The sequence below is a fragment of the Canis lupus genome, chromosome 27 (assembly GCF_003254725.2).
Source record: "Canis lupus dingo isolate Sandy chromosome 27, ASM325472v2, whole genome shotgun sequence".
In the NCBI taxonomy this organism is placed as follows: domain Eukaryota; kingdom Metazoa; phylum Chordata; class Mammalia; order Carnivora; family Canidae; genus Canis; species Canis lupus.
In genome coordinates, this window is record NC_064269.1 from 44,157,967 (window position 1) to 44,176,302 (window position 18,336).

Sequence of the window (18,336 nt, forward strand, 5' to 3'; positions counted from 1 at the left end):
TGTAATAATGATCTACATGGCATTTTTCTCTCATCGTTTCATTTGTGTAAGTCTATTTGTGTATAATTCATTTTCTTATTTAGACTCTAATCTCCTGTTTGTAGCATTCTCAGAGTGTTATAAGGTCAGGCACCCAGCAGGTCCACATTATTAATTGATTGCTTGAAGTCTTATATTCATCTATCTAGATTATATAAATGGTGACAGATGAGTTTCTGATCAGTGTCCTTTAATTTTATAAGTCAGCTCCATGACTGACATGTATTTTTTTTTCCTAGTGAGTCGTTTTGTTGCCACTAGGGCTGCCCCCCACAGAACTCACTGTTACAGGTCAGTGACCTATTATGGGTTCAGGTGCTTGCCCAGCAGAGTCTGAACTGGGAAGACAACATGGCTTCCAGTGTGCCCTGATGTCTGTATTATGAAGTTCTACAGTTTGCCTTAAATAGCTCAATCATTTGCTTTATGAATACTCAGGATCTGAACCAAACTGGAATAGAATGTGCCTTGGATCATTCCTTCAAATGGCACCTAGGGCAGATGAGCGTCTTGGTGAGTTCTCACAAAGGTGCTCTGCTAGTTATTGTCTTCTGCTACCATCTCAGTTCGGTATGAGACCAGAAGGAGAAAGCGCTAAGGTTCCTGTAGGACTTAGCTCCCCTCCCCCTGCTGGCCCTAACACTCACACTGAGAGGTGTGGCCATTGTTTTCATCAATAGTGGCCAGGTGCCACGACCAGAGGAAGCTGGGAGCCCCTAGCCCTGGAGGTAGAATTTTCAGATAAAATGATGCAACTTTCTCTCTTGGCTATTAGTTATTCAGTTGAATGCATGCAAAAGTGCCCCCAGCCCCTGTATCAGGATGGAGGGAGCTAGGAAGGAGACAGGAACACTCAGGAACACATCACAAGACAAACTCAGGGGTGCCACAGTTCTGCTCCCCCCACATCTCATGAGACTCTTTCCCTGCCATTTTTGTTGTTAACTTAGTGTTCACAACCCCTTGGGTGGGCGCTGGAAGTCTGATGACACCCCTATAGGCTCCAAGAGGAGTGTAGAGTGACTGAGGCAGTGACAGGAACCTTAATAAGTGGCTTGTCCTTCAGGAAAAACTACATATTTCATTACATGTTCTCTGGTCTATTCATCAATCAGTTCATGTATTTTTGCTTTGTCTTTCCTGCTAGATTACAAACAATTTGAAGACAGGGACCATGACTTAAATTTTTTTTCTTATATTACCCATTGGGTTCTTAAATAGAGCCCAATGTGTTTTCATTGTTTTAACTGTTTCTGTGAACTATCTCCAAATCGCATACAGTTAAGATCCCAATGCAAATAACATCTGTACTTACCAGGGGTCGGAGGTCAGGATGTGAGAGAATGTAGCCATTGTTAGTGTTCAAGAAGGCATATCCGTGTACTCCTAGCTGCCAAAAACAACAGGGATTGAGAGGCATCAGAGTTTTCTTTGCGTTGGAAAATTGGAGCTAGAAAAGGGTTGGACTGCAAGATGGCAGCTGACAGCAGCAAGTTTTTCAAATAGGAATATTGCTGAGCCAGTGCCATGTTTCTAGCCATTAATTCTGAATTCCTTTCTAAATTTTATGGTTTATAGCAGCCACAATAATGCACATCATTATTTGGCCTCTTTCCTACCACATATACTAGTTGCTTTGATGATGTACTCTCATTTGTTCCCCAAACAGGACTGCATGGCATGGAGGAGCAGATTGAAAAACTGAGGTGCTAGGAAAGAAAGAACTTGCTGAAGGCCACAGAACAAATGAGAACTAGTGGTGACAAATGGTCCCAAGAAGTCCAAACCATTGCTCCCATGCTCAGTACCTGCACTTCCCTGGGGGTGGGATGGCAGGGCCCAATTCCAGCTCTGGGCTTGGTTGCACTGCCTGCAGGGAGGCTCCTGAGCCTGGTAGAGCAACTCCAGGGGAGCCTGTGATCTCCTCCAGCACGTGATCCAGGCTCACCTTGTACCGGGGTGCCAGCTTCATCAGCTCTCTCAGGGCCACATCAGAGCCCACCACACCCAGAAGAATGCCATGGGAACGCTGGAAAGAGAAACACCAGGGTCAGGGGGGGTACCTACTTTCCCTGTGCACAGGGCCGACTGCACACTCCTCAGCAAGCCTCTTAGGCCTAATATGACCCTTCCTCTATAGTTGGATTTTAGGCTGAGCTCTTTGGAATAAAAATCTAAAACCTATCAGAAGAAACCCCAGGAGTAATCTCAGCTGCTGGAAAGATTAATTTCCAATATTAATATTTAAATTGTAATATTTAAAAGAAATACAAAGTTGAATGAAATATTAATTTTCATAGTAGAGACTGACGTATCAAAATCCAAGGGATAACCTATGGATGCTCTGAAACACACAAGGCCTATAAGGAGGAATTTATGACTGGATGGAGGATGGAAGGCTCTAGAAATTCCCTCACCAGAGGCCTTTACAAACAAATTTTAGAGGCTGCCCAAACTGATAAGTGTCATTTTGCTAGGGGACCTTTCTAGCCTTATATCCCCAGGACACTGGCCCCAAGTTCAGAGCACTAGGACAGCCCCAAACTGGCTGAGGAGAATCACTGGGTGAGCTTTGGGAAGCATGGCCCTACCTCACCTCCCGTCCTCACCCCTTCTCAACCAAGAGGTTCTGATATAGCTGGTTGGGTGTAGGGAAATTTGAATGAAATTTGAATATAAAATCCTACCAAGGTGGCTCTGATGCCCAGCCAAGTCAAGAACCATTAATTAGTTAAAAAGGTCAGCCTGTGGCCTCAAGTTCTAATCCCTGTTGCAGCTTCTCAGAGAGTGGTCACTCACTGTTTCATTCTTTTTGCTGAAGACCGGCATCGCCACGGTAGTGAGAAGCATCAAGTTCTGTGCCTGTGAAGTGAGCAGCTGTCAAGGAAGAAAGAGCAAAGGACAGAGAGCTCAGAGTCTGTAGAGTGGGGGATCTACAGTCACTAATGTCACTACCACTGAAGTGTCACCTTCCAACAGGAGGAAGAAGCCACACATGAGGTTCCCCTTCTCTGCAAAAGGAGAGCTGGCAGAAATGCTGGAGGACAGTGGTGGGCTGGAGAGGGGACCAAGAAATGTCACTTAGCGATGACATTCCTAAGCCAGGGCAAGTGTCAGAACCCCAGAGCCCACAGTGAGGGCTCCCAAACATGCTCACGAAGTCCTCTGTCTTGCCCATGTCAAGGATGAGCACGAGCCCATGGAACAGGCCCATCCTGCGCACATCCAGAAATCTCTGCCACGGGCCGAAGGTTGGCATAGACAACAGCCCAGGACATTTAAGGAGAAGGACATTGACACTGAGCCACCCTTAAACACAAGTGCATGCACGAGGAAGCACAGTTTAAGGGCAGGCCATGGTGTAGTTGTAGCTGAACTTGGGGTCACTCCTAACACACATGGGACAGACCCACAACCTCTTCCTCACTGAGAATGCCAGGGCCGTATCATCCCCTACCTCCAAGACAGCCCTCCTCCCCAGCTGCCTCATCTCGCAGTGTGCACTCCTTCAGCTTCCTTGGAAGGGACTCCACAGAGCAACCCCACTTTATCATGAACACAGGCCTTTACAGGTGGTGTGCATATTTATGTTTGATATGTTTGATCTTCATCAGGATCAGCCAAAGGAGGCTGCTGAGCCCATGGAGGTGTGTAATATTCTTTCTCGGAGAATGAAGAACTTTAAAAAAATTGAATATATTTGACGCATAACATTGTGTAAACTTGAAGTGCTACTTAAGTGTTCCTTTGATACATTTATGTATTGTCATATGATTGCCATTGTAGTGATGTCTTTTACATTACGTAAGTCTTTATTCGTTATACTGTGTATAGATCACTAACCAGCAAGTCTCTTCCTCTTCCTCATCTGATTTTTCAATTCAGGGTTTTAGAAGTAAGGTTTTCGGAAAGTGAGTGGTTTCAGTAGACTAGTTTTACTAGCTACTGGATCCAGGAAGACCCCAGGGTTGGACAAGGGGACAGCAAGAAGCAGTCGGGGCCCCTGGTAACCAGGAAGCTCCTCACCAGCTCCAGGTTGGCCACCTCCAAAGTTCTCTTACATGAGGAAGAATTACACTTTTATCTAAGCCACTATATTCAGGTTTCTCTTCATCCCAGTGCGATACATCATCACTGAAGCAGGTGGCTGCATATGGGATACAATTTGAGAAGTGCTAGGAAGGTCCCTTGTGCCCCCAAACATCTTATCTGACATTCTGTGTTGGCTATTTATTCCTTTGTATGAGTCACTGCAACCTGCAGACAGTCTCTGAAAGTACAGGGCCCAGGAAGGGGAGCGCCTGATGAAGCCATAGTATCTTGAGTTACTGGTCAGACTCCTCTGAGGGAAGTGAGGACAATGGGAAGAAGGAAGAAACAAGCTTGGAGCAGAGGGGCTCTGTCCATGGAGGGCAGACTTGGACAGGTCTGCTCACCAGGATTCTAGGTTTCTGGGGACAGCATATAGGCAAGAGTCTTCCAGTGGACTTAGGGTGTTCACCCCTTCACACCTTCTCCTGAGGAGGTGTTCTGCTCACCTCTCTCCTGACCCACCCAGGAAGTTACCTCTTACTCCCTGGTGCCCCTAACTCTGGAGCAGGGTCAGGCCCCCACCTTGCTGTCCATGTAGGCTTCTGTCCAGGTGATGTCATGGTCATGGTTGATGACCATGGGGCGGCTGAGCACGTGCAGGTACTCCATTACATTCTCCTGTGCATCTGCCAGTGTGGAGATCTGCGTGTAGTAGCCTGGAAGAGGGAAGGTTGCGTGGTTGTGGAAAGCTGGGAGCTCTGCTTAGAATTGCTCTCCCCCAGTTGCTCTTGGCTTACGGTGGGCTCCTTACTGGGGGCTGTCCTAGGCCACAGGGAACCACTTCCCCCCAAGGTTATGCCCTTTCCTGTGGACAGCTGGAGGCCAGTGGTGTGCTGCCTGAACCTGAGAACTCTGGGGGACCCTCCCAGTCCAGAGACGCCATGGGAGCAGCAGGGCCTCAGCAGCGAGGGCCATGGGGGTTGGCTTCTCTCTCATCATGATGCTCTCCTTACTTCCTTATGGGGTTATCTTCTAGGAGCACCCTCTCCTACATGTGGCTCTTTCTTAGGGTCCATTTTCAGTACAGTCTAAGACAGAGGCTCAGTACCCCCTACCCTCCTTCTCTGACCACTATCCTTCCTCAGTTACAGGGAGGAGTGCTACAGCTTCTTCCCTGTCACCAAGGTGATATTTAAAAGAGCAAATGACTTTACAAGGCTATGAATGACTTAGTACATGTTAACCTCTCTGGCCTCATTGCTTACCACCTCCCACAAAACATTCATTCCACCCTCCAGAAAGTGAAACTGCTTTCCATTCCCAGATGACTCTTGTCTCAGACCCTTTGAACATGTTGTTCCCTCTGTCTAGAACATCCTTCCATATTCTCTATGTTCAGCTGACTCCTACCATTTTTAAAAAAGATTTTAGTTATTTATTCATGACAGACACACACACACACACACACACACACACAGAGACAGAGAGAGAGAGAGAGAGAGAGAGAGAGAGAGATTGAGGGGCAGAGACACAGGCAGAGGGAGAAGCAGGCTCCATGCAGGGAGTCTGATGTGGGACTCGATCTTGGGTCTCCAGGATCACTCCCCAGGCTGAAGGCGGCACTAAACTGCTGGGCCACAGGGGCTGCCCACTCCTAACATTTTTTATGCCTTAACATAGGTACCTCTTCCTTTAAGAAGTCCTCTTTGCTCTCTCCAAATGGAGGAAGTGTCTGTCCCATCAGTCTCCCAACCCCTGTATAGTCTGTGCCTCTCTGTCCTCACAGCACATTTCAGATTATATCACCACTGATGATTCTCTTATCTGTCTCTTCTGCTGAACAGGAGCAAGGACAAAACTAAGTCCATACTGACCGCAATTTGGAAACTTTACCAGGTACCTCAATACATGCTCCATAAAATTTGATTGAATCCAGAGCACCTAAGTTGGCATCATGAAGCCCAGGTGTTGGGTTCTGGCCAGAGACAAATGAGGACTGCACCCAAAACATTATTCTAAAGAAAATAATAACCCTCTACTTTTTGTCTGGAGGCAGAACTACAGCAAATGGGCTTAATTTGCAATGAGAGGAATGGAGGTTAGACGTAAGAGAGAACTTACATTTAAACTGTGAGTCTCACTTCTGCCTCACCCTCTCTGTATTGTGGTTCATATAGGCTTTATTTGAAGAGAGAGTTTTCTCTTCTGCAAACACTGGATAGACGACCTCCCAGTTTCATTTCAGGAAATGAAATGACCTAGAGTCCCTGCGGGGGTAATTATGCTTTTCCTCAAGGTTTCATGGGGCACTCTACATTTTGTCTAGCTTTTTCCAAATAAGAAGGAGAGGCAGATACTGTCATCTTGACACAGCACCATTCCTCTGCAAAGGTCCCATGTGGGAACTATGGCTCAGCATCCCTGATGACTGGGTGCAGACTGCAAGGAGCTCAGCTCACACACCACCTACCTTTGTTGTTACATGCAATCCACTTCATGCGGTCAGCGAAAGTCACTTCTCTTCCGATAAGATAAGTGAAAACTCGAATCTAATCCACAAGACACAGATGTACTCAGCAGCCATAATTTCTGGCCATAAGTAGTGTTAATATTATTTATGTGAGTCTTAGATATCAGGTCAAACACTTTACTGACTTTGGATTCTCCACTCTCATCCTTTTGACTAGAAAGAACCCTGAGGCCCAGGTTGTGGTGGGACTTGCCAAGGCCATGGTGATGTGGGCCCAGTACAGGGGGGGAGGGTCACAGCCTGGCAGTCTTCCTCTCAACACCACATCTGATCTCTCACTCTGAATTTTTTCTTGCATGAGTTCTTTGTGCCTAGAGTCAACATAATTTTGGAACATCAACCTGGGACATACTATCTGAATATACTAACAAGTTTAATAGAGCAGAACATTCTAACTCAGGGCAGGCCCAGTTCTTCTGGGCAGCACTAGTTCTCCCATGTAGACAGTAGAATACTTCCCTTGGCCCCTTCTCCTGCCCCTAGTCCTCCACCAGAAGAGTAACCTTGCGATCAGGCCAGTTGTACTTCTCAAACACTGGCTTGTAGTCCTCCACAGCCCCATCAGTGATCAACATGATGGCCTGGTTGCAGAGGCTTCCTTGACGGGCCTCTTGGAACTGTGTGGGGAAAGAAAAGTCACTGTGACTATAGGCCATCAGCTGCCCTCCCCATATCTCTACCTTGTCTCCTAACCCTTCACTCTCCAGCTTCATCAGGTGTGGATACCTGCTTGAGGATCTGGAAGGCTTCAGTCAAGGCTGGGTTCACGATGCCCACACCCTTGACCATCAGCTCATCTACCAGCTGTTTGAAATGCTGTCATGGGTAAGAAATTAGAGGAGGGTCAGTGAATTGACTGCAAGGGAACCTTCATCTCTGGTGTTAATTTCAGAGGCTGTTTAGAGCTATTTTACCAGGACATGATTGTGGGATCACTCTTTTCATGATCCAGCTAATTTTATCATGGGCCTCTATAGTACATGTTTCTCAGGTGTGCCCAAGATAAATTAAGACGGTGTAAGTGAAAAAAAAAAAAAAAAAAAGACGGTGTAAGTGGAAAAAAAAAAAAAAAAAAAAAGACCGTATAAGTGGCTGGGTGCAAACACGTCCCCACTACTGGAATGCCAAGTGTGAGCCCATCCAGAGCAGGGAGACAGTCCAGGCAGGCCTTCAAAGAGTCACTGTCTAGGTTGCCAGGTTCCCAGCACCTTTAGCACCCAGCCCAATGTAACCAAACTGAACATTTCACAGGGGAAACTGTGGAGGTCATCAAGGGCTCCAGGATCCAATCTGAGGCCAGCATTCAAGAAGCAGCCAAACTCAAATTCCCCAGCCAAAGGAAGAAGTATCTATCACATGAAAACTTTTCCCTTTAAAAAAATTGTCTCTCTTCCTTGGCCTTTGAGAAGGACTCAATCCAATGGGTCTGAACTTCTCTTCCTTTTGGGAGAAACTCCTTATGACTGATATAGTGGAAATGTTCACAGAAGAGGCAAAGAGGGAAAGAGAGTCTTGGATAATCTACAGAGTGAAAATGCAGTCTTGAATAAGTGAAATTTCCCTTGGGTGCAAGGTCTCTCTTTGCTCACTATTTGCTTTGATAGGCAGGCAGCATATTTATGAAGCAAATTCTTGGATGTGTTTACATGGGTACCTGCTTTGCCCTTCTTCCAAATGCCATGGGAATAAGCAAAAGGGGCCATCAGGCAGTCTGAGTTGGTGACTGCCCACCATCCTAATCAGAACAGGGGCTTGGAAGCATCAGGCACTCACCTATTGACAGACACTCACCTCACGATTGTCTCGATCTGCCTGTACCAGGGTCCCTTTAAAACAAGGCTCTACGTAATGGATGTAGTCACTGTACTGCAGTTGCAGAGGGCAGAGGAGACAGGAGAACAGGTAGGGTCAGTTTGGAAGGTCAGAGCCCAGTGAAAAAGCTCAGGCAACTCACAGGTTACCTAGGCACCTATGTAATATTATCTTGGGGGTACTCTATGCTTCTGGCAGTTCTTTTGAGTAATAAGAACAGTGGGGCTTTAACTCCAAAAATTCTCCCTCAAATCCTGGTCTTCAGCCATTTTCTCAGGTGGCTGGCTGAGTGATGTCCATCTCCCAGAACACAAAGAGAAACCTGAAGGTACTGACAGAATCCCTTTGGTCTTCACTCCTGGGCCTAGACAACAAAGTGCCTTCCATGAGAATCCTAGAGCCTTCCAAGTGTAGACCCCTCCCCAGGGCCTGGGTTTGGGGATTAGGAATATGTTTTTCACCCTTTGCCTTGCACTTACTTTTTTTTAAATAAAAATTTTATTTATTTATTCATGAGAGATACAGAAAGAAAGGCAGAGACACAGGCAGAGGGAGAAGCAGGCTCCATGCAAGGAGCCCGATGTGGGACTCGATCCCGGGAATCCGGGATCATGTCCTGAACCAAAAGCAGATGCTCAACTACTAAGCCACCCAGGCATCCCTGCCTTGTACTTACAATGAAGATCTTCTAGCTATCCACAGGGATGGGAAAGGAAAAAGATGAATTATTATTGCCCTCTTTTTCTTAATCACTCCACTTCCTTACAGTTAAAACTCAAATCTTCAAAATGTCTTTAATCTACTTCTGTTTAAATAAGAGAGGGAGGTGTGCCTGAGTGGTTCAGTCAGTTGAGCTCTTAATTTTGGCTCAGGTCATGGTCTCAGGGTCATGGTATCAAGCCCACATCAGGCTCTGCACTCAGCAGTGAGTCTGTTTGTCAATCTCTCTCTCTCTCTCAAATAAATAAATAAAATCTTAAAAAAAAATAAGTAAGAGAGGGAGAGAAAGATAGGAGTGCACGCAGGTTCTAGGGCAAATGCTGGGGGAGTTCTGGAGAAACATCAGGAGCAAATGCTTCCTCTACCTCTCTTCCCCAAACAGCAAGAGAAGGGCTGGGAGAGAAGCAGAACACACTGCAGAAGGAGCGAGAGATACTCCCACTTTCCTGAAGGGGTCAGACCTGACCTTGTAGCTGTCCTGTCACTACTATAGGTCATGATCAGGGATGGAAAAGTGGTGAAGATGGGGAGGGTGGGATCCAGGAGTGGTGCAGGTGGGTAAATGATGCAGGCCTCAGGGAAGCAGTTCAGGGATGAGGAGGGCCCTTCTGACACCCTAGGATGAACATTTTGAAGTTAGATCATGTTGCCTTGATATTTCTATACTAGATATGTAAATCCCACTGAAGACAAGCATTTTCAGGAATGTAACAAGCTGGTGGGAGAAAGTTTTGGATCAGGTGACCTTCAAAATGATGCCCCCAAGGTGGCAATCAACTTTGCCTCCTTGGAGGGCTGAACTGGCCTGCTCTTTTGTTGCATTTCTGACTTATATCTTCCCATTTCTTTCTGCCTCTTCCCTCTCCTTCATTACTTTTCTATGGCAGGCAGAGCTATCTGCAGGAAGAGTCGCAGTAAAAGCAGCACCAGGGTTTGCTGGTTCCTTTCTAGGTCTTCACTACCTACATCCCCCTTCTCTTGACGTATTTAAATTTGGGTGGGATGCAAGAAGTAGGAGATCTGGGAATGTTGTAAAAAGCAAGAGCCAGGGCATAATGGAGAGGCTGTTCCAGCAATGGGTACCAGTCAAGAGCACATGGATGGGGGTAAGTCAGATATTTGCTCAGGGCCTGTGTCTTTTAATTTTTATTATCAGACTCATCTCAGAAATTGATGAAACCTATGGAATCAGAAAAAATGGATGCACACATTTAACGCATAATTTCAGAAACTCTGTGGAACTCTTGAAACCCATCCTTGGTCTGACCTTAGGTTAGAAGCCTGAGCTTCAGAGGAGAGAATCATTATGCAGTATGTACATCAAGTGATTCTAGTACAGGCAGAAAAAAAGTTTTTTTTTCCTAGGGAGAGCTATTCTAGAACAGGAAGGCACATTTACCGCAATGATGTTAACAAAGTCATTCTCCCCCAGTGTGTCCAAGATGGTGGAGATGGTGTGCTTGGCAATAGTCATCCGCAGCCCCTTCATGCTGCCACTAGTATCTACCACAATCACTATGTCCTTGGGAGAAGTAGCAGCTTGTATGTACCTTTAGCAGAAAGAAAGCACAGGCCAACAATCGGAAAACTAAAGCCAGAACAGCCACCCAACTGAGTCTCTAGTTATTTCTATTCAGATTCTGGCTCAAGTGTACCCAAAGTTCAGGTCAATGGTTCATCAATGCCAGGTTTTATCATGTACCATATACACCCAAGCATAGTTCTAAAGCCATTTTGGGGTCAATAGCTCGAATGTGCACATCTAATGGGCCTGTCAAGTGGGAGAAAGGTTAAGTCCTGGTGGTAACCCTCATCCTGTTTTAGACCAGCCGGTGTCCTAGAGGAGCAGGCAGCAGGAAAGGAGACACCTGGATTCCACCCTCGGATTCTGTTACAAATCTGCCAGAGGAGGGATGTGCTGGGAGAGGAGAGTCTGGAAAAGGGTTAGTTTAGAGACAATTCAATGTCCTGGAAGGAGGTTTGAGATGGGAAAGACACATGTGATGAGTCCTGGAGCAAGGGCAGCTGCAGAGACAGGGAGGAGTGCAGCCAGCAAGTCTCCTGCTCTTATGTTAGGTTAAGGTTGTACACACTTGAGGTCCTTGGCTGCTGGTGGGGGCAGGGCAGGGACCAGAGGAGGAAGCAGAACCCAGAGATTACAGGAGAGATGCCAGCCCCAGAGACTTTTCCCCTGGAGCTCTTACCAGCCACGATTTCTGCAGTCGAAGGCAATGACTCCATTCTCATCAGGGGTCCATTTGATACCTAGGGGAATAAAGTCTGGTTCTTCCACCAGCCCAATAAAGGTGCTTCAGAGCACTGGTTGGGTGGTGAGGTCCAGTTTGGCCATTCCCAGGACAGGGTCAGTAGTGGACCTGGACATGAGGGTGTGGGACCAATAGAACACACCCTGCAATTGAAGAAGTCGGCAAGGGGGAAGGCCAGCTTATGGAGGACACATACCACTCACATTGCCCAGACCAAGATTTGGGTTACTTTCACAAGTAGGACCCCCAAATATAATGCCTGAGACTCATTTGTAACTGAACTTCACATCAAGTTGTAGCAAGGGAAGCTTGAAGGAGGTGTGACTTTTAACATCCACTGCCATCAGCAAAGCATGGACAGAGTGGTAAACAGCCAGGTGCTCAGATCTCTAGACTACCTGCTTCTACCCAGCTTAATTAAGCTTACTGGGAGAAGTGATTATAAGTGGTTATAAGACAGTAAGCTCCTTGAAGTCAGGGATTCCCAGTACCAGCAGTATCTGACACAGCACCTAGCAGAGTTGATGCTCAATAAGTGTTTGTTACAAGAATGAAAAATGAATGAGTGAGTACGAAAGATCTTGCCTTGAGTACTAGCAAAGTGCTGGGGTAGATTTTGTCTTATTTATCTGATCAGAAACTTGGATAAATGCATATAAACCACAGATAACACTGATATGATCCACAATAGGATCTCTGTTTGAAAGATTTTAATGATTGGAAATAGTGGGTTCAAAATAAAGGGATTAAAAATAACTGGTGAAATTGTAATGGGTTATGTTTGGGCTAGAAAAAAAAATAGTGGCAGTATCATGCATGTCTAGGATTGTCCTGTTCCACAGCAGTTAAACTTCAGATGAGATGCACCCTTTGAGGCGTTACTGGTCTCTCAAAGGTAGGTTTTTTCAGGGATCATGTCCTCAAAACCAGACAAATGAAAGCAGAGTTCTAAGAGTGAGGGGTGGGGGTCAGGGCAGCCAGGGTCCCTGGAAGGAAGAAATGGGACCAGAGGGTAATGGAAGCTTGAGTAACTGACTTCTGATGTAGACCTGAAAGCAGCTGTGAGAAGTAGGGTGTTCCAAAGGCCACATTCCTGTGACAGCATAATTGTGGGGAATCTGACCCTTAGAACAGTAATGAGGAGGGGGAATTGAGTCTGAGCTTCTTGGCTCTGAACCAAAACCTTAGAAGAGGGTTTTAGTGGGCTTGGTAAGGGTACCTTCAACTCCAGGAAGGACAGAAGTGGTCCTCTTAAGGGGAAGCTTGCCTCTTGAAGTGGCATAGCCTCCCAGGCAAAGATTACCAAGTACAGGAGAAACAGGCAGTGTGAGTAAGAGGCAATAGAGGCAAGAACCACCAGATGTAGCCTCCCAAGGACCACAGGTGTTGGAATCACTAAACACAAGGTATAAGATAGCTACGCTGGAGAAATGACTAGAAGGAATATATAACAAGAAGCCACTGGAAACAAAGAAACAGTCTTAAGAATGTGGAACCTTTGGAAATGGAAAAAATACTTAAGTTGAAAAAATGCATGACAGATTATTCGCAGGTAAAGGGAAAATTCATGCATTTGAAGGATCCATCCAGAGGCTAGAGTGAGAAGGCCTAAGGTGTGTCTGGCAGGAGGTGTAGTAAGAGAAAAAGGAGAGCACAAGGATGAACAATGGTCCCAAGGCTGGTGTCCACACACTCTAGGGCTGAGGAACAGTCCAAGCAGGATAAATAAGATATCCACACGTGGACACACAGTAGTGAAACCACACAATTCCAAAGATAGATAGCTAGATAAATAAATACTTTGAAAACAGCCATAAAAGCTAGAATACTTAAAAAGGAGCAGCAGGTAAACTGATAGCAGATCTTCCCAACATCAGAGGAAGCCGGAAGACAGGGGAAACACGGTTTTAAGGTAAAGAGAAAATAACCGGTAATTTAGAAATGCATTCCCAGCAGAAACAATCATTAAAGAATAAGACAGTGTTGATAGAGAACAACAGTGTTGTTTTCTGAAATCTGTTTGGTGGGGGTGGGTGGGTTCTAATTCCTCTGTGCCTCTATTTATTCAAACCATTTCTCAGGGGTATGTCATTAAATGCAGGCTTAGTCACTCATCTCCAAAACAAAAGGCTTTGCCTTTCTGTTCTGACAAGAGGATATGATTTGTGTAACTTGTAAAAATAAAAAAAGAGGAATTTAAAAACAAAACAAAACAAAAAATGAGGATAAAATAAAACTTTTGTAGATAAAAAAGCTGGAGCAGTTTACCACCCAGAGACCTACTGGTAAGGAACTTTTGGAGGATTTATTTCAAGAAAGAAAAGGATTTTGGAAAGACAGCTTGAGATGCATGAAGGAATGGTGGGCAAATAAAATAGTAAACAAAGAGTTAATTCCAAATAGGCAATGTTTGTGTCAAGTAACAGCAATAATATCTAACTTGTGGGAATAAAAAAAGGGAATTATTAGATAACAGTGGAATGGAAGTCAAGGTAGGAGAAACGCAAGAGTCCTAAAGCCCTTTGTGACTGGACGGAGAATAAAGATAATATTTATTTTTAACATCTTGTGTTAGTATGCCTGATAAAGTTGCAGGAATAATTGCTAAAAAGACCCTAGAAGGATAAATTCCAAATTGACAGAAAAATAGATAAGTAATGAAGGGGGTATTTATCAAAAATGTCAATCACTGAAAAAGACAAGGAGAAAAAGGAACCATGAAAATAGAGGAACAAGTAAAAATTTTAAAAATCATATAATAGCATGTTCAAGTCTATCAATACAATAAATGTAAATGTATTTAATTTGCCAACTAGTAAAAAGAGATTGTCAGTTTGGATAAAAATTGAAAAGATGGGTTGCCTGGGTGGCTCAGCGGTTGAGCATCTGCCTCCGGCTCAGGGCGTGGTCCCAGAGACCCAGGATCGAGTCCCACATCGGGCTCCCTGCATGGAGCCCGCTTCTTCCTCTGCCTGTGCCTCTCTGCCTCTTTCTGTGTCTCATGAATATATAAATAAAATCTTTTTTTAAAAAATTGAAAAGCTATGAGCTATCTTCAAGAGATATGACTGAAACAAAATGCCATAGAATGTTGGAAGTAAAAGGAGGCAAAAAATATATCATTACTCAAATACTAACCAAGAGCAAACTTGTATTGCCCTATGGATATCGGACTTAAAATAAAAGGTGTCATAGGGCCTAAGATGGTCAGGCTGCAAAGATATAGAAATCAGCAAAAATATAGAAAATCTAAACAATATAATTAAAGCTTGATCTAACAACATATGCAGAAGCTTTTATCCAAAAATTAGGGCACACATATCCTTCGCAAGCACACATGGAATACTTCTAAAACTTGATGACATACTTGATGACATCTCAACTAATTTCACATAATCAGTACCACACCTGTCAGGTTCTCTGACTGTAAATAAACTGAATTAGAAATTTATAATAAAAAGATAAATGTAATTGTATATATTTGGATATTTTTGTTGGGCTGGCGAGACTGGGGGCCTCAAAACGGTCGACCCCAGGTCAGCAACCTCCCAGTAAGGCCGCCTTGCGGCCCTACCCTAATTAAGCGCACAAAGACCCATAACCCTTGCCCTAATCAGAATGCCGCCCTGACCCATCTTTCCGCCTGTGGTTTGCCTGGGCGCGACTTCCCCAGCCCGTGACTTCCCCGCTCTGTCCCTCCCCTGCGGGCCGCGGAAGCTGCCCGAGAGCGTGTCCCAATAAAAGCCTGTTTCCACCAACTTTTGCCTGGCCTTCACATTGGATTAAACCTGACAATTTTAAAACATACTTTTGAATAACTAAAAGATCAAAGAAGAAATCACAGGGAAATTTAAAAATATTTAGAGGCAAATGATAATTTATATATCACTAACCACTGATGAAATTTTGGAATATAGGTGAGGTCTGGAGCCAACAACCAAGAAAGAATTCTTGAGACATCTTTGGTGCAAAATGTTGGTTTTATTAAGGTAGAGGGGACTGGACCCGTGGGCGGGAAGAGCTGCCTGAGCCTGTGAGGTGAGGCTGATTATATACCTGCAGAGTTCGGGAAGTAAGGGAAAGGGAGGTTTCAAAAGGATTTTTATATGCTAAGGAGGACCTACAAGATACTGGAGGCCTTGCCATTGTCAAGTTAAAGATTGCTTTTCCCTCTAACAAGGCATTAACATTAAGACAATTGGAAGCTTCCTGAGGAATGTCACACATACCTGGGGTGGGGTTGGGGTCATTTGTGGGATCTCAGCTGTGCTTTGTCCTCAGCTAGCCCTGTTCCCTTATCACCGTGATACCAAAACACAGGCAATAACTTCTGTGTATCAGAGGATACAATCAACAGAGGGTAAAGAGAACCATAGAATGGGAGAAAACATTTGTAAATTATTTATCTGATAAGAGGTTAATATCCACCAAATATAAAGAACCACAACTCAAAAAGAACAAAAGCAAACAATCCAATTCAAAAATAGGCAAAGGACTTGAATAGACATTTCTCCAAAGAAGATATATAAATGGCCAATAAACACAAGAGAAGATGCTCAACCTCTCTAATCATTAGGAAAATGCCAATCATAACCATGATGAGCTACCACTCATATCCATTAAGATGTGAGTAAAGTTGTATATATATATATATATATAAAGGATGGGGAGGAATTGGAATCCTTGTGCACTTGGTGGAAATATAGAATGGTATAGTTACTATGGAAAGCAGTATGGCAGGTCCTCCAAAAATTAAAAATAGAATTGCCATATGACCCAGGAATTCCACTTCTCAGGACATATCCAAAATAAGTGAAAGTAGGGTCCCAAGAAGATATTTGTACGTCCCTGTTCATAGTAGCATTATTTGCAGTAGCTAAAATGTAGAAGCAACTCAGGTGTCCATCCACAGATGAATGAATAAACAAAATTTGATCCATTATACAATGAAATATTATTCAGCCTTATAAAGGATGGAAATTCAGACTGTGGAGGCCAAGAAAATTAAGGCCATTCCAACTTAAGTTCAGCGTTAGCACAAGTGCAGCCATCTCAGGCCCCTGTGAATAAGAGCTGAAATTTACCTTACTTCAGTTACAAGAAAAAAACAGCTTACAACTTAACGCCCTAGAAAGCCCCATATTAGAATGAGAACAAAGCACAAGCCAGTGGCAGGAAGCCCCATATTAGAATGAGAACAGAGCTTAATGCCCTTGAAAGCCCCAAATCAGAATGTAAACAGAACTTGAGAAATTCCTCCCCCCTTCCTGGAGGTCCCCTAGACCAGCCCATAAAACTAAGCTGGAACCCACCTCGGGGTCCAAGTCCCTGATCCCTGTGTTGGGTACACTTGGACCCAAGCTCGTGCTTGTAAATAAACCCTCGTGTGTTTGCATTGGTGTCAGCTCCTTGGTTTCTCGGATACTAATCTTGGGCACAAGACACAGGCTACAATATGGATGAGTCTGGAGGACATTACACTAAGTTAAATAAGCCTGTCAAAAAAGACAAATATTGTAGGATTCCACTTATACAAGATCCCTAGAGTTAGTCAAATTCATAGAGATAGAAAATAGAATGGTGGTTCCCAGAGGCTGGAAGGAAAAAGGGTATGGTGAGTTATTTTTTAAATTGGTACAGAGTTCCAATTTTGCAAGATGAAGAGTTCTGGAGATGCATGGTGGTGATAGTTGCCCAACAACATTAATGTACTTAATGCCACTGAATCATACACTTAAAGGTGGTTAGGATAGACTAGAATAAGTAATACTAAAATTGGTATGGAATCTCAAAAGACCCCCAAATAGCCAAAGTAATCTTGAGAAAGAACAAAGCTGGAGGAATCACACTGTGATTTCAAATTATACTACAAAGCTGTAATAATCAAATGAGTATGGCACTGGCACAAAACAGACATACAGATCAATGGAGCAAGACAGAAAGCCTAGAAGTAAATCCATAATTATATATGGTCAATTAATCTACAACAAAGGAAGCAAGAACATAATGGTGGGAAAGACAGTGTCTTTAATAAATGGTGCTGAGAAAACTGGACAGATACATGCAAAAGAATGAAACTAGACCACTTTCTCAGACCATGTAAAAAAATTAACTCAAAATAAATTAAATACCTAAATATAAGAACTGAAACCATAAAATTCCTAGGCAATAAGCTCTTTGACATCGGTCTTAACAATACGTTTTTGCACTGAGGAGGGCACTTGATGGGATGAGCACTGGGTGTTATACTTATGTTGGCAAATCAAACTTCAATAAAAACAAATGGGGATCCCTGGGTGGCGCAGCGGTGTGGCGCCTGCCTTTGGCCCAGGGCGCGATCCTGGAGACCCGGGATCGAATCCCACGTCGGGCTCCCAGTGCATGGAACCTGCTTCTTCCTCTCCTTCTGCCTATGTCTCTGCCTCTCTCTGTCTGTGTGTGACTATCATAAATAAATAAAAATTAAAAAAAATAAATAAAAACAAATAAAAAAAACCAATGTTTTTGATAGGTCTTCTCTGGCAAGGCAACAAAAGCAAAAATAAAACAGGACTACATCAAAATAAAGGAATCCATCAACAAATAAAAGGCAACCTTTTATTAGTAACCAATCCTTATTTAGGCAGTGAAGGAATCCATCAACAAATAAAAGGCAACCTACTAAATGGGAGAAGATATTTACAAATGATATGTACAATAAGGAGTTGATATCCAAAATATGTAAAAAAAAAAACTCATACAACTCAACATCAAAAAAGCAAACAACCTGATTGCTTGAAGAATAGGCAGAGGACCTGAAAAGACATTTTTCTTTTCTTTTTAAGACATTTTTCTAAAGGAGATGTACAGATGGCCAACAGATACATGAAAAAATGCTCAGCATCACTCATCAGAGAAATGCAAACCAAAGCCACAACAAGATACTACCTCACACCT

At 44.0% G+C, this 18,336-nt stretch overlaps 1 protein-coding gene across 1 annotated transcript in view; it reads right to left on the reverse strand.

The window, feature by feature from the left end:
- CACNA2D4 (calcium voltage-gated channel auxiliary subunit alpha2delta 4) overlaps window positions 1-18,336 on the reverse strand; it is a 121,137-nt gene that overhangs the window by 83,865 nt on the left and 18,936 nt on the right. Inside the window, exons 7-16 of the mRNA XM_049102496.1 lie at window positions 11,338-11,398; window positions 10,533-10,683; window positions 8,393-8,467; window positions 7,328-7,417; window positions 7,105-7,218; window positions 6,542-6,620; window positions 4,654-4,787; window positions 2,839-2,916; window positions 1,988-2,068; window positions 1,355-1,429 (exon numbers count right to left, since the gene is read on the reverse strand). Coding sequence (XP_048958453.1) covers window positions 1,355-1,429; window positions 1,988-2,068; window positions 2,839-2,916; window positions 4,654-4,787; window positions 6,542-6,620; window positions 7,105-7,218; window positions 7,328-7,417; window positions 8,393-8,467; window positions 10,533-10,683; window positions 11,338-11,398 — 938 coding nt within the window. The remainder of the gene's footprint in view (window positions 1-1,354; window positions 1,430-1,987; window positions 2,069-2,838; window positions 2,917-4,653; window positions 4,788-6,541; window positions 6,621-7,104; window positions 7,219-7,327; window positions 7,418-8,392; window positions 8,468-10,532; window positions 10,684-11,337; window positions 11,399-18,336) is intronic.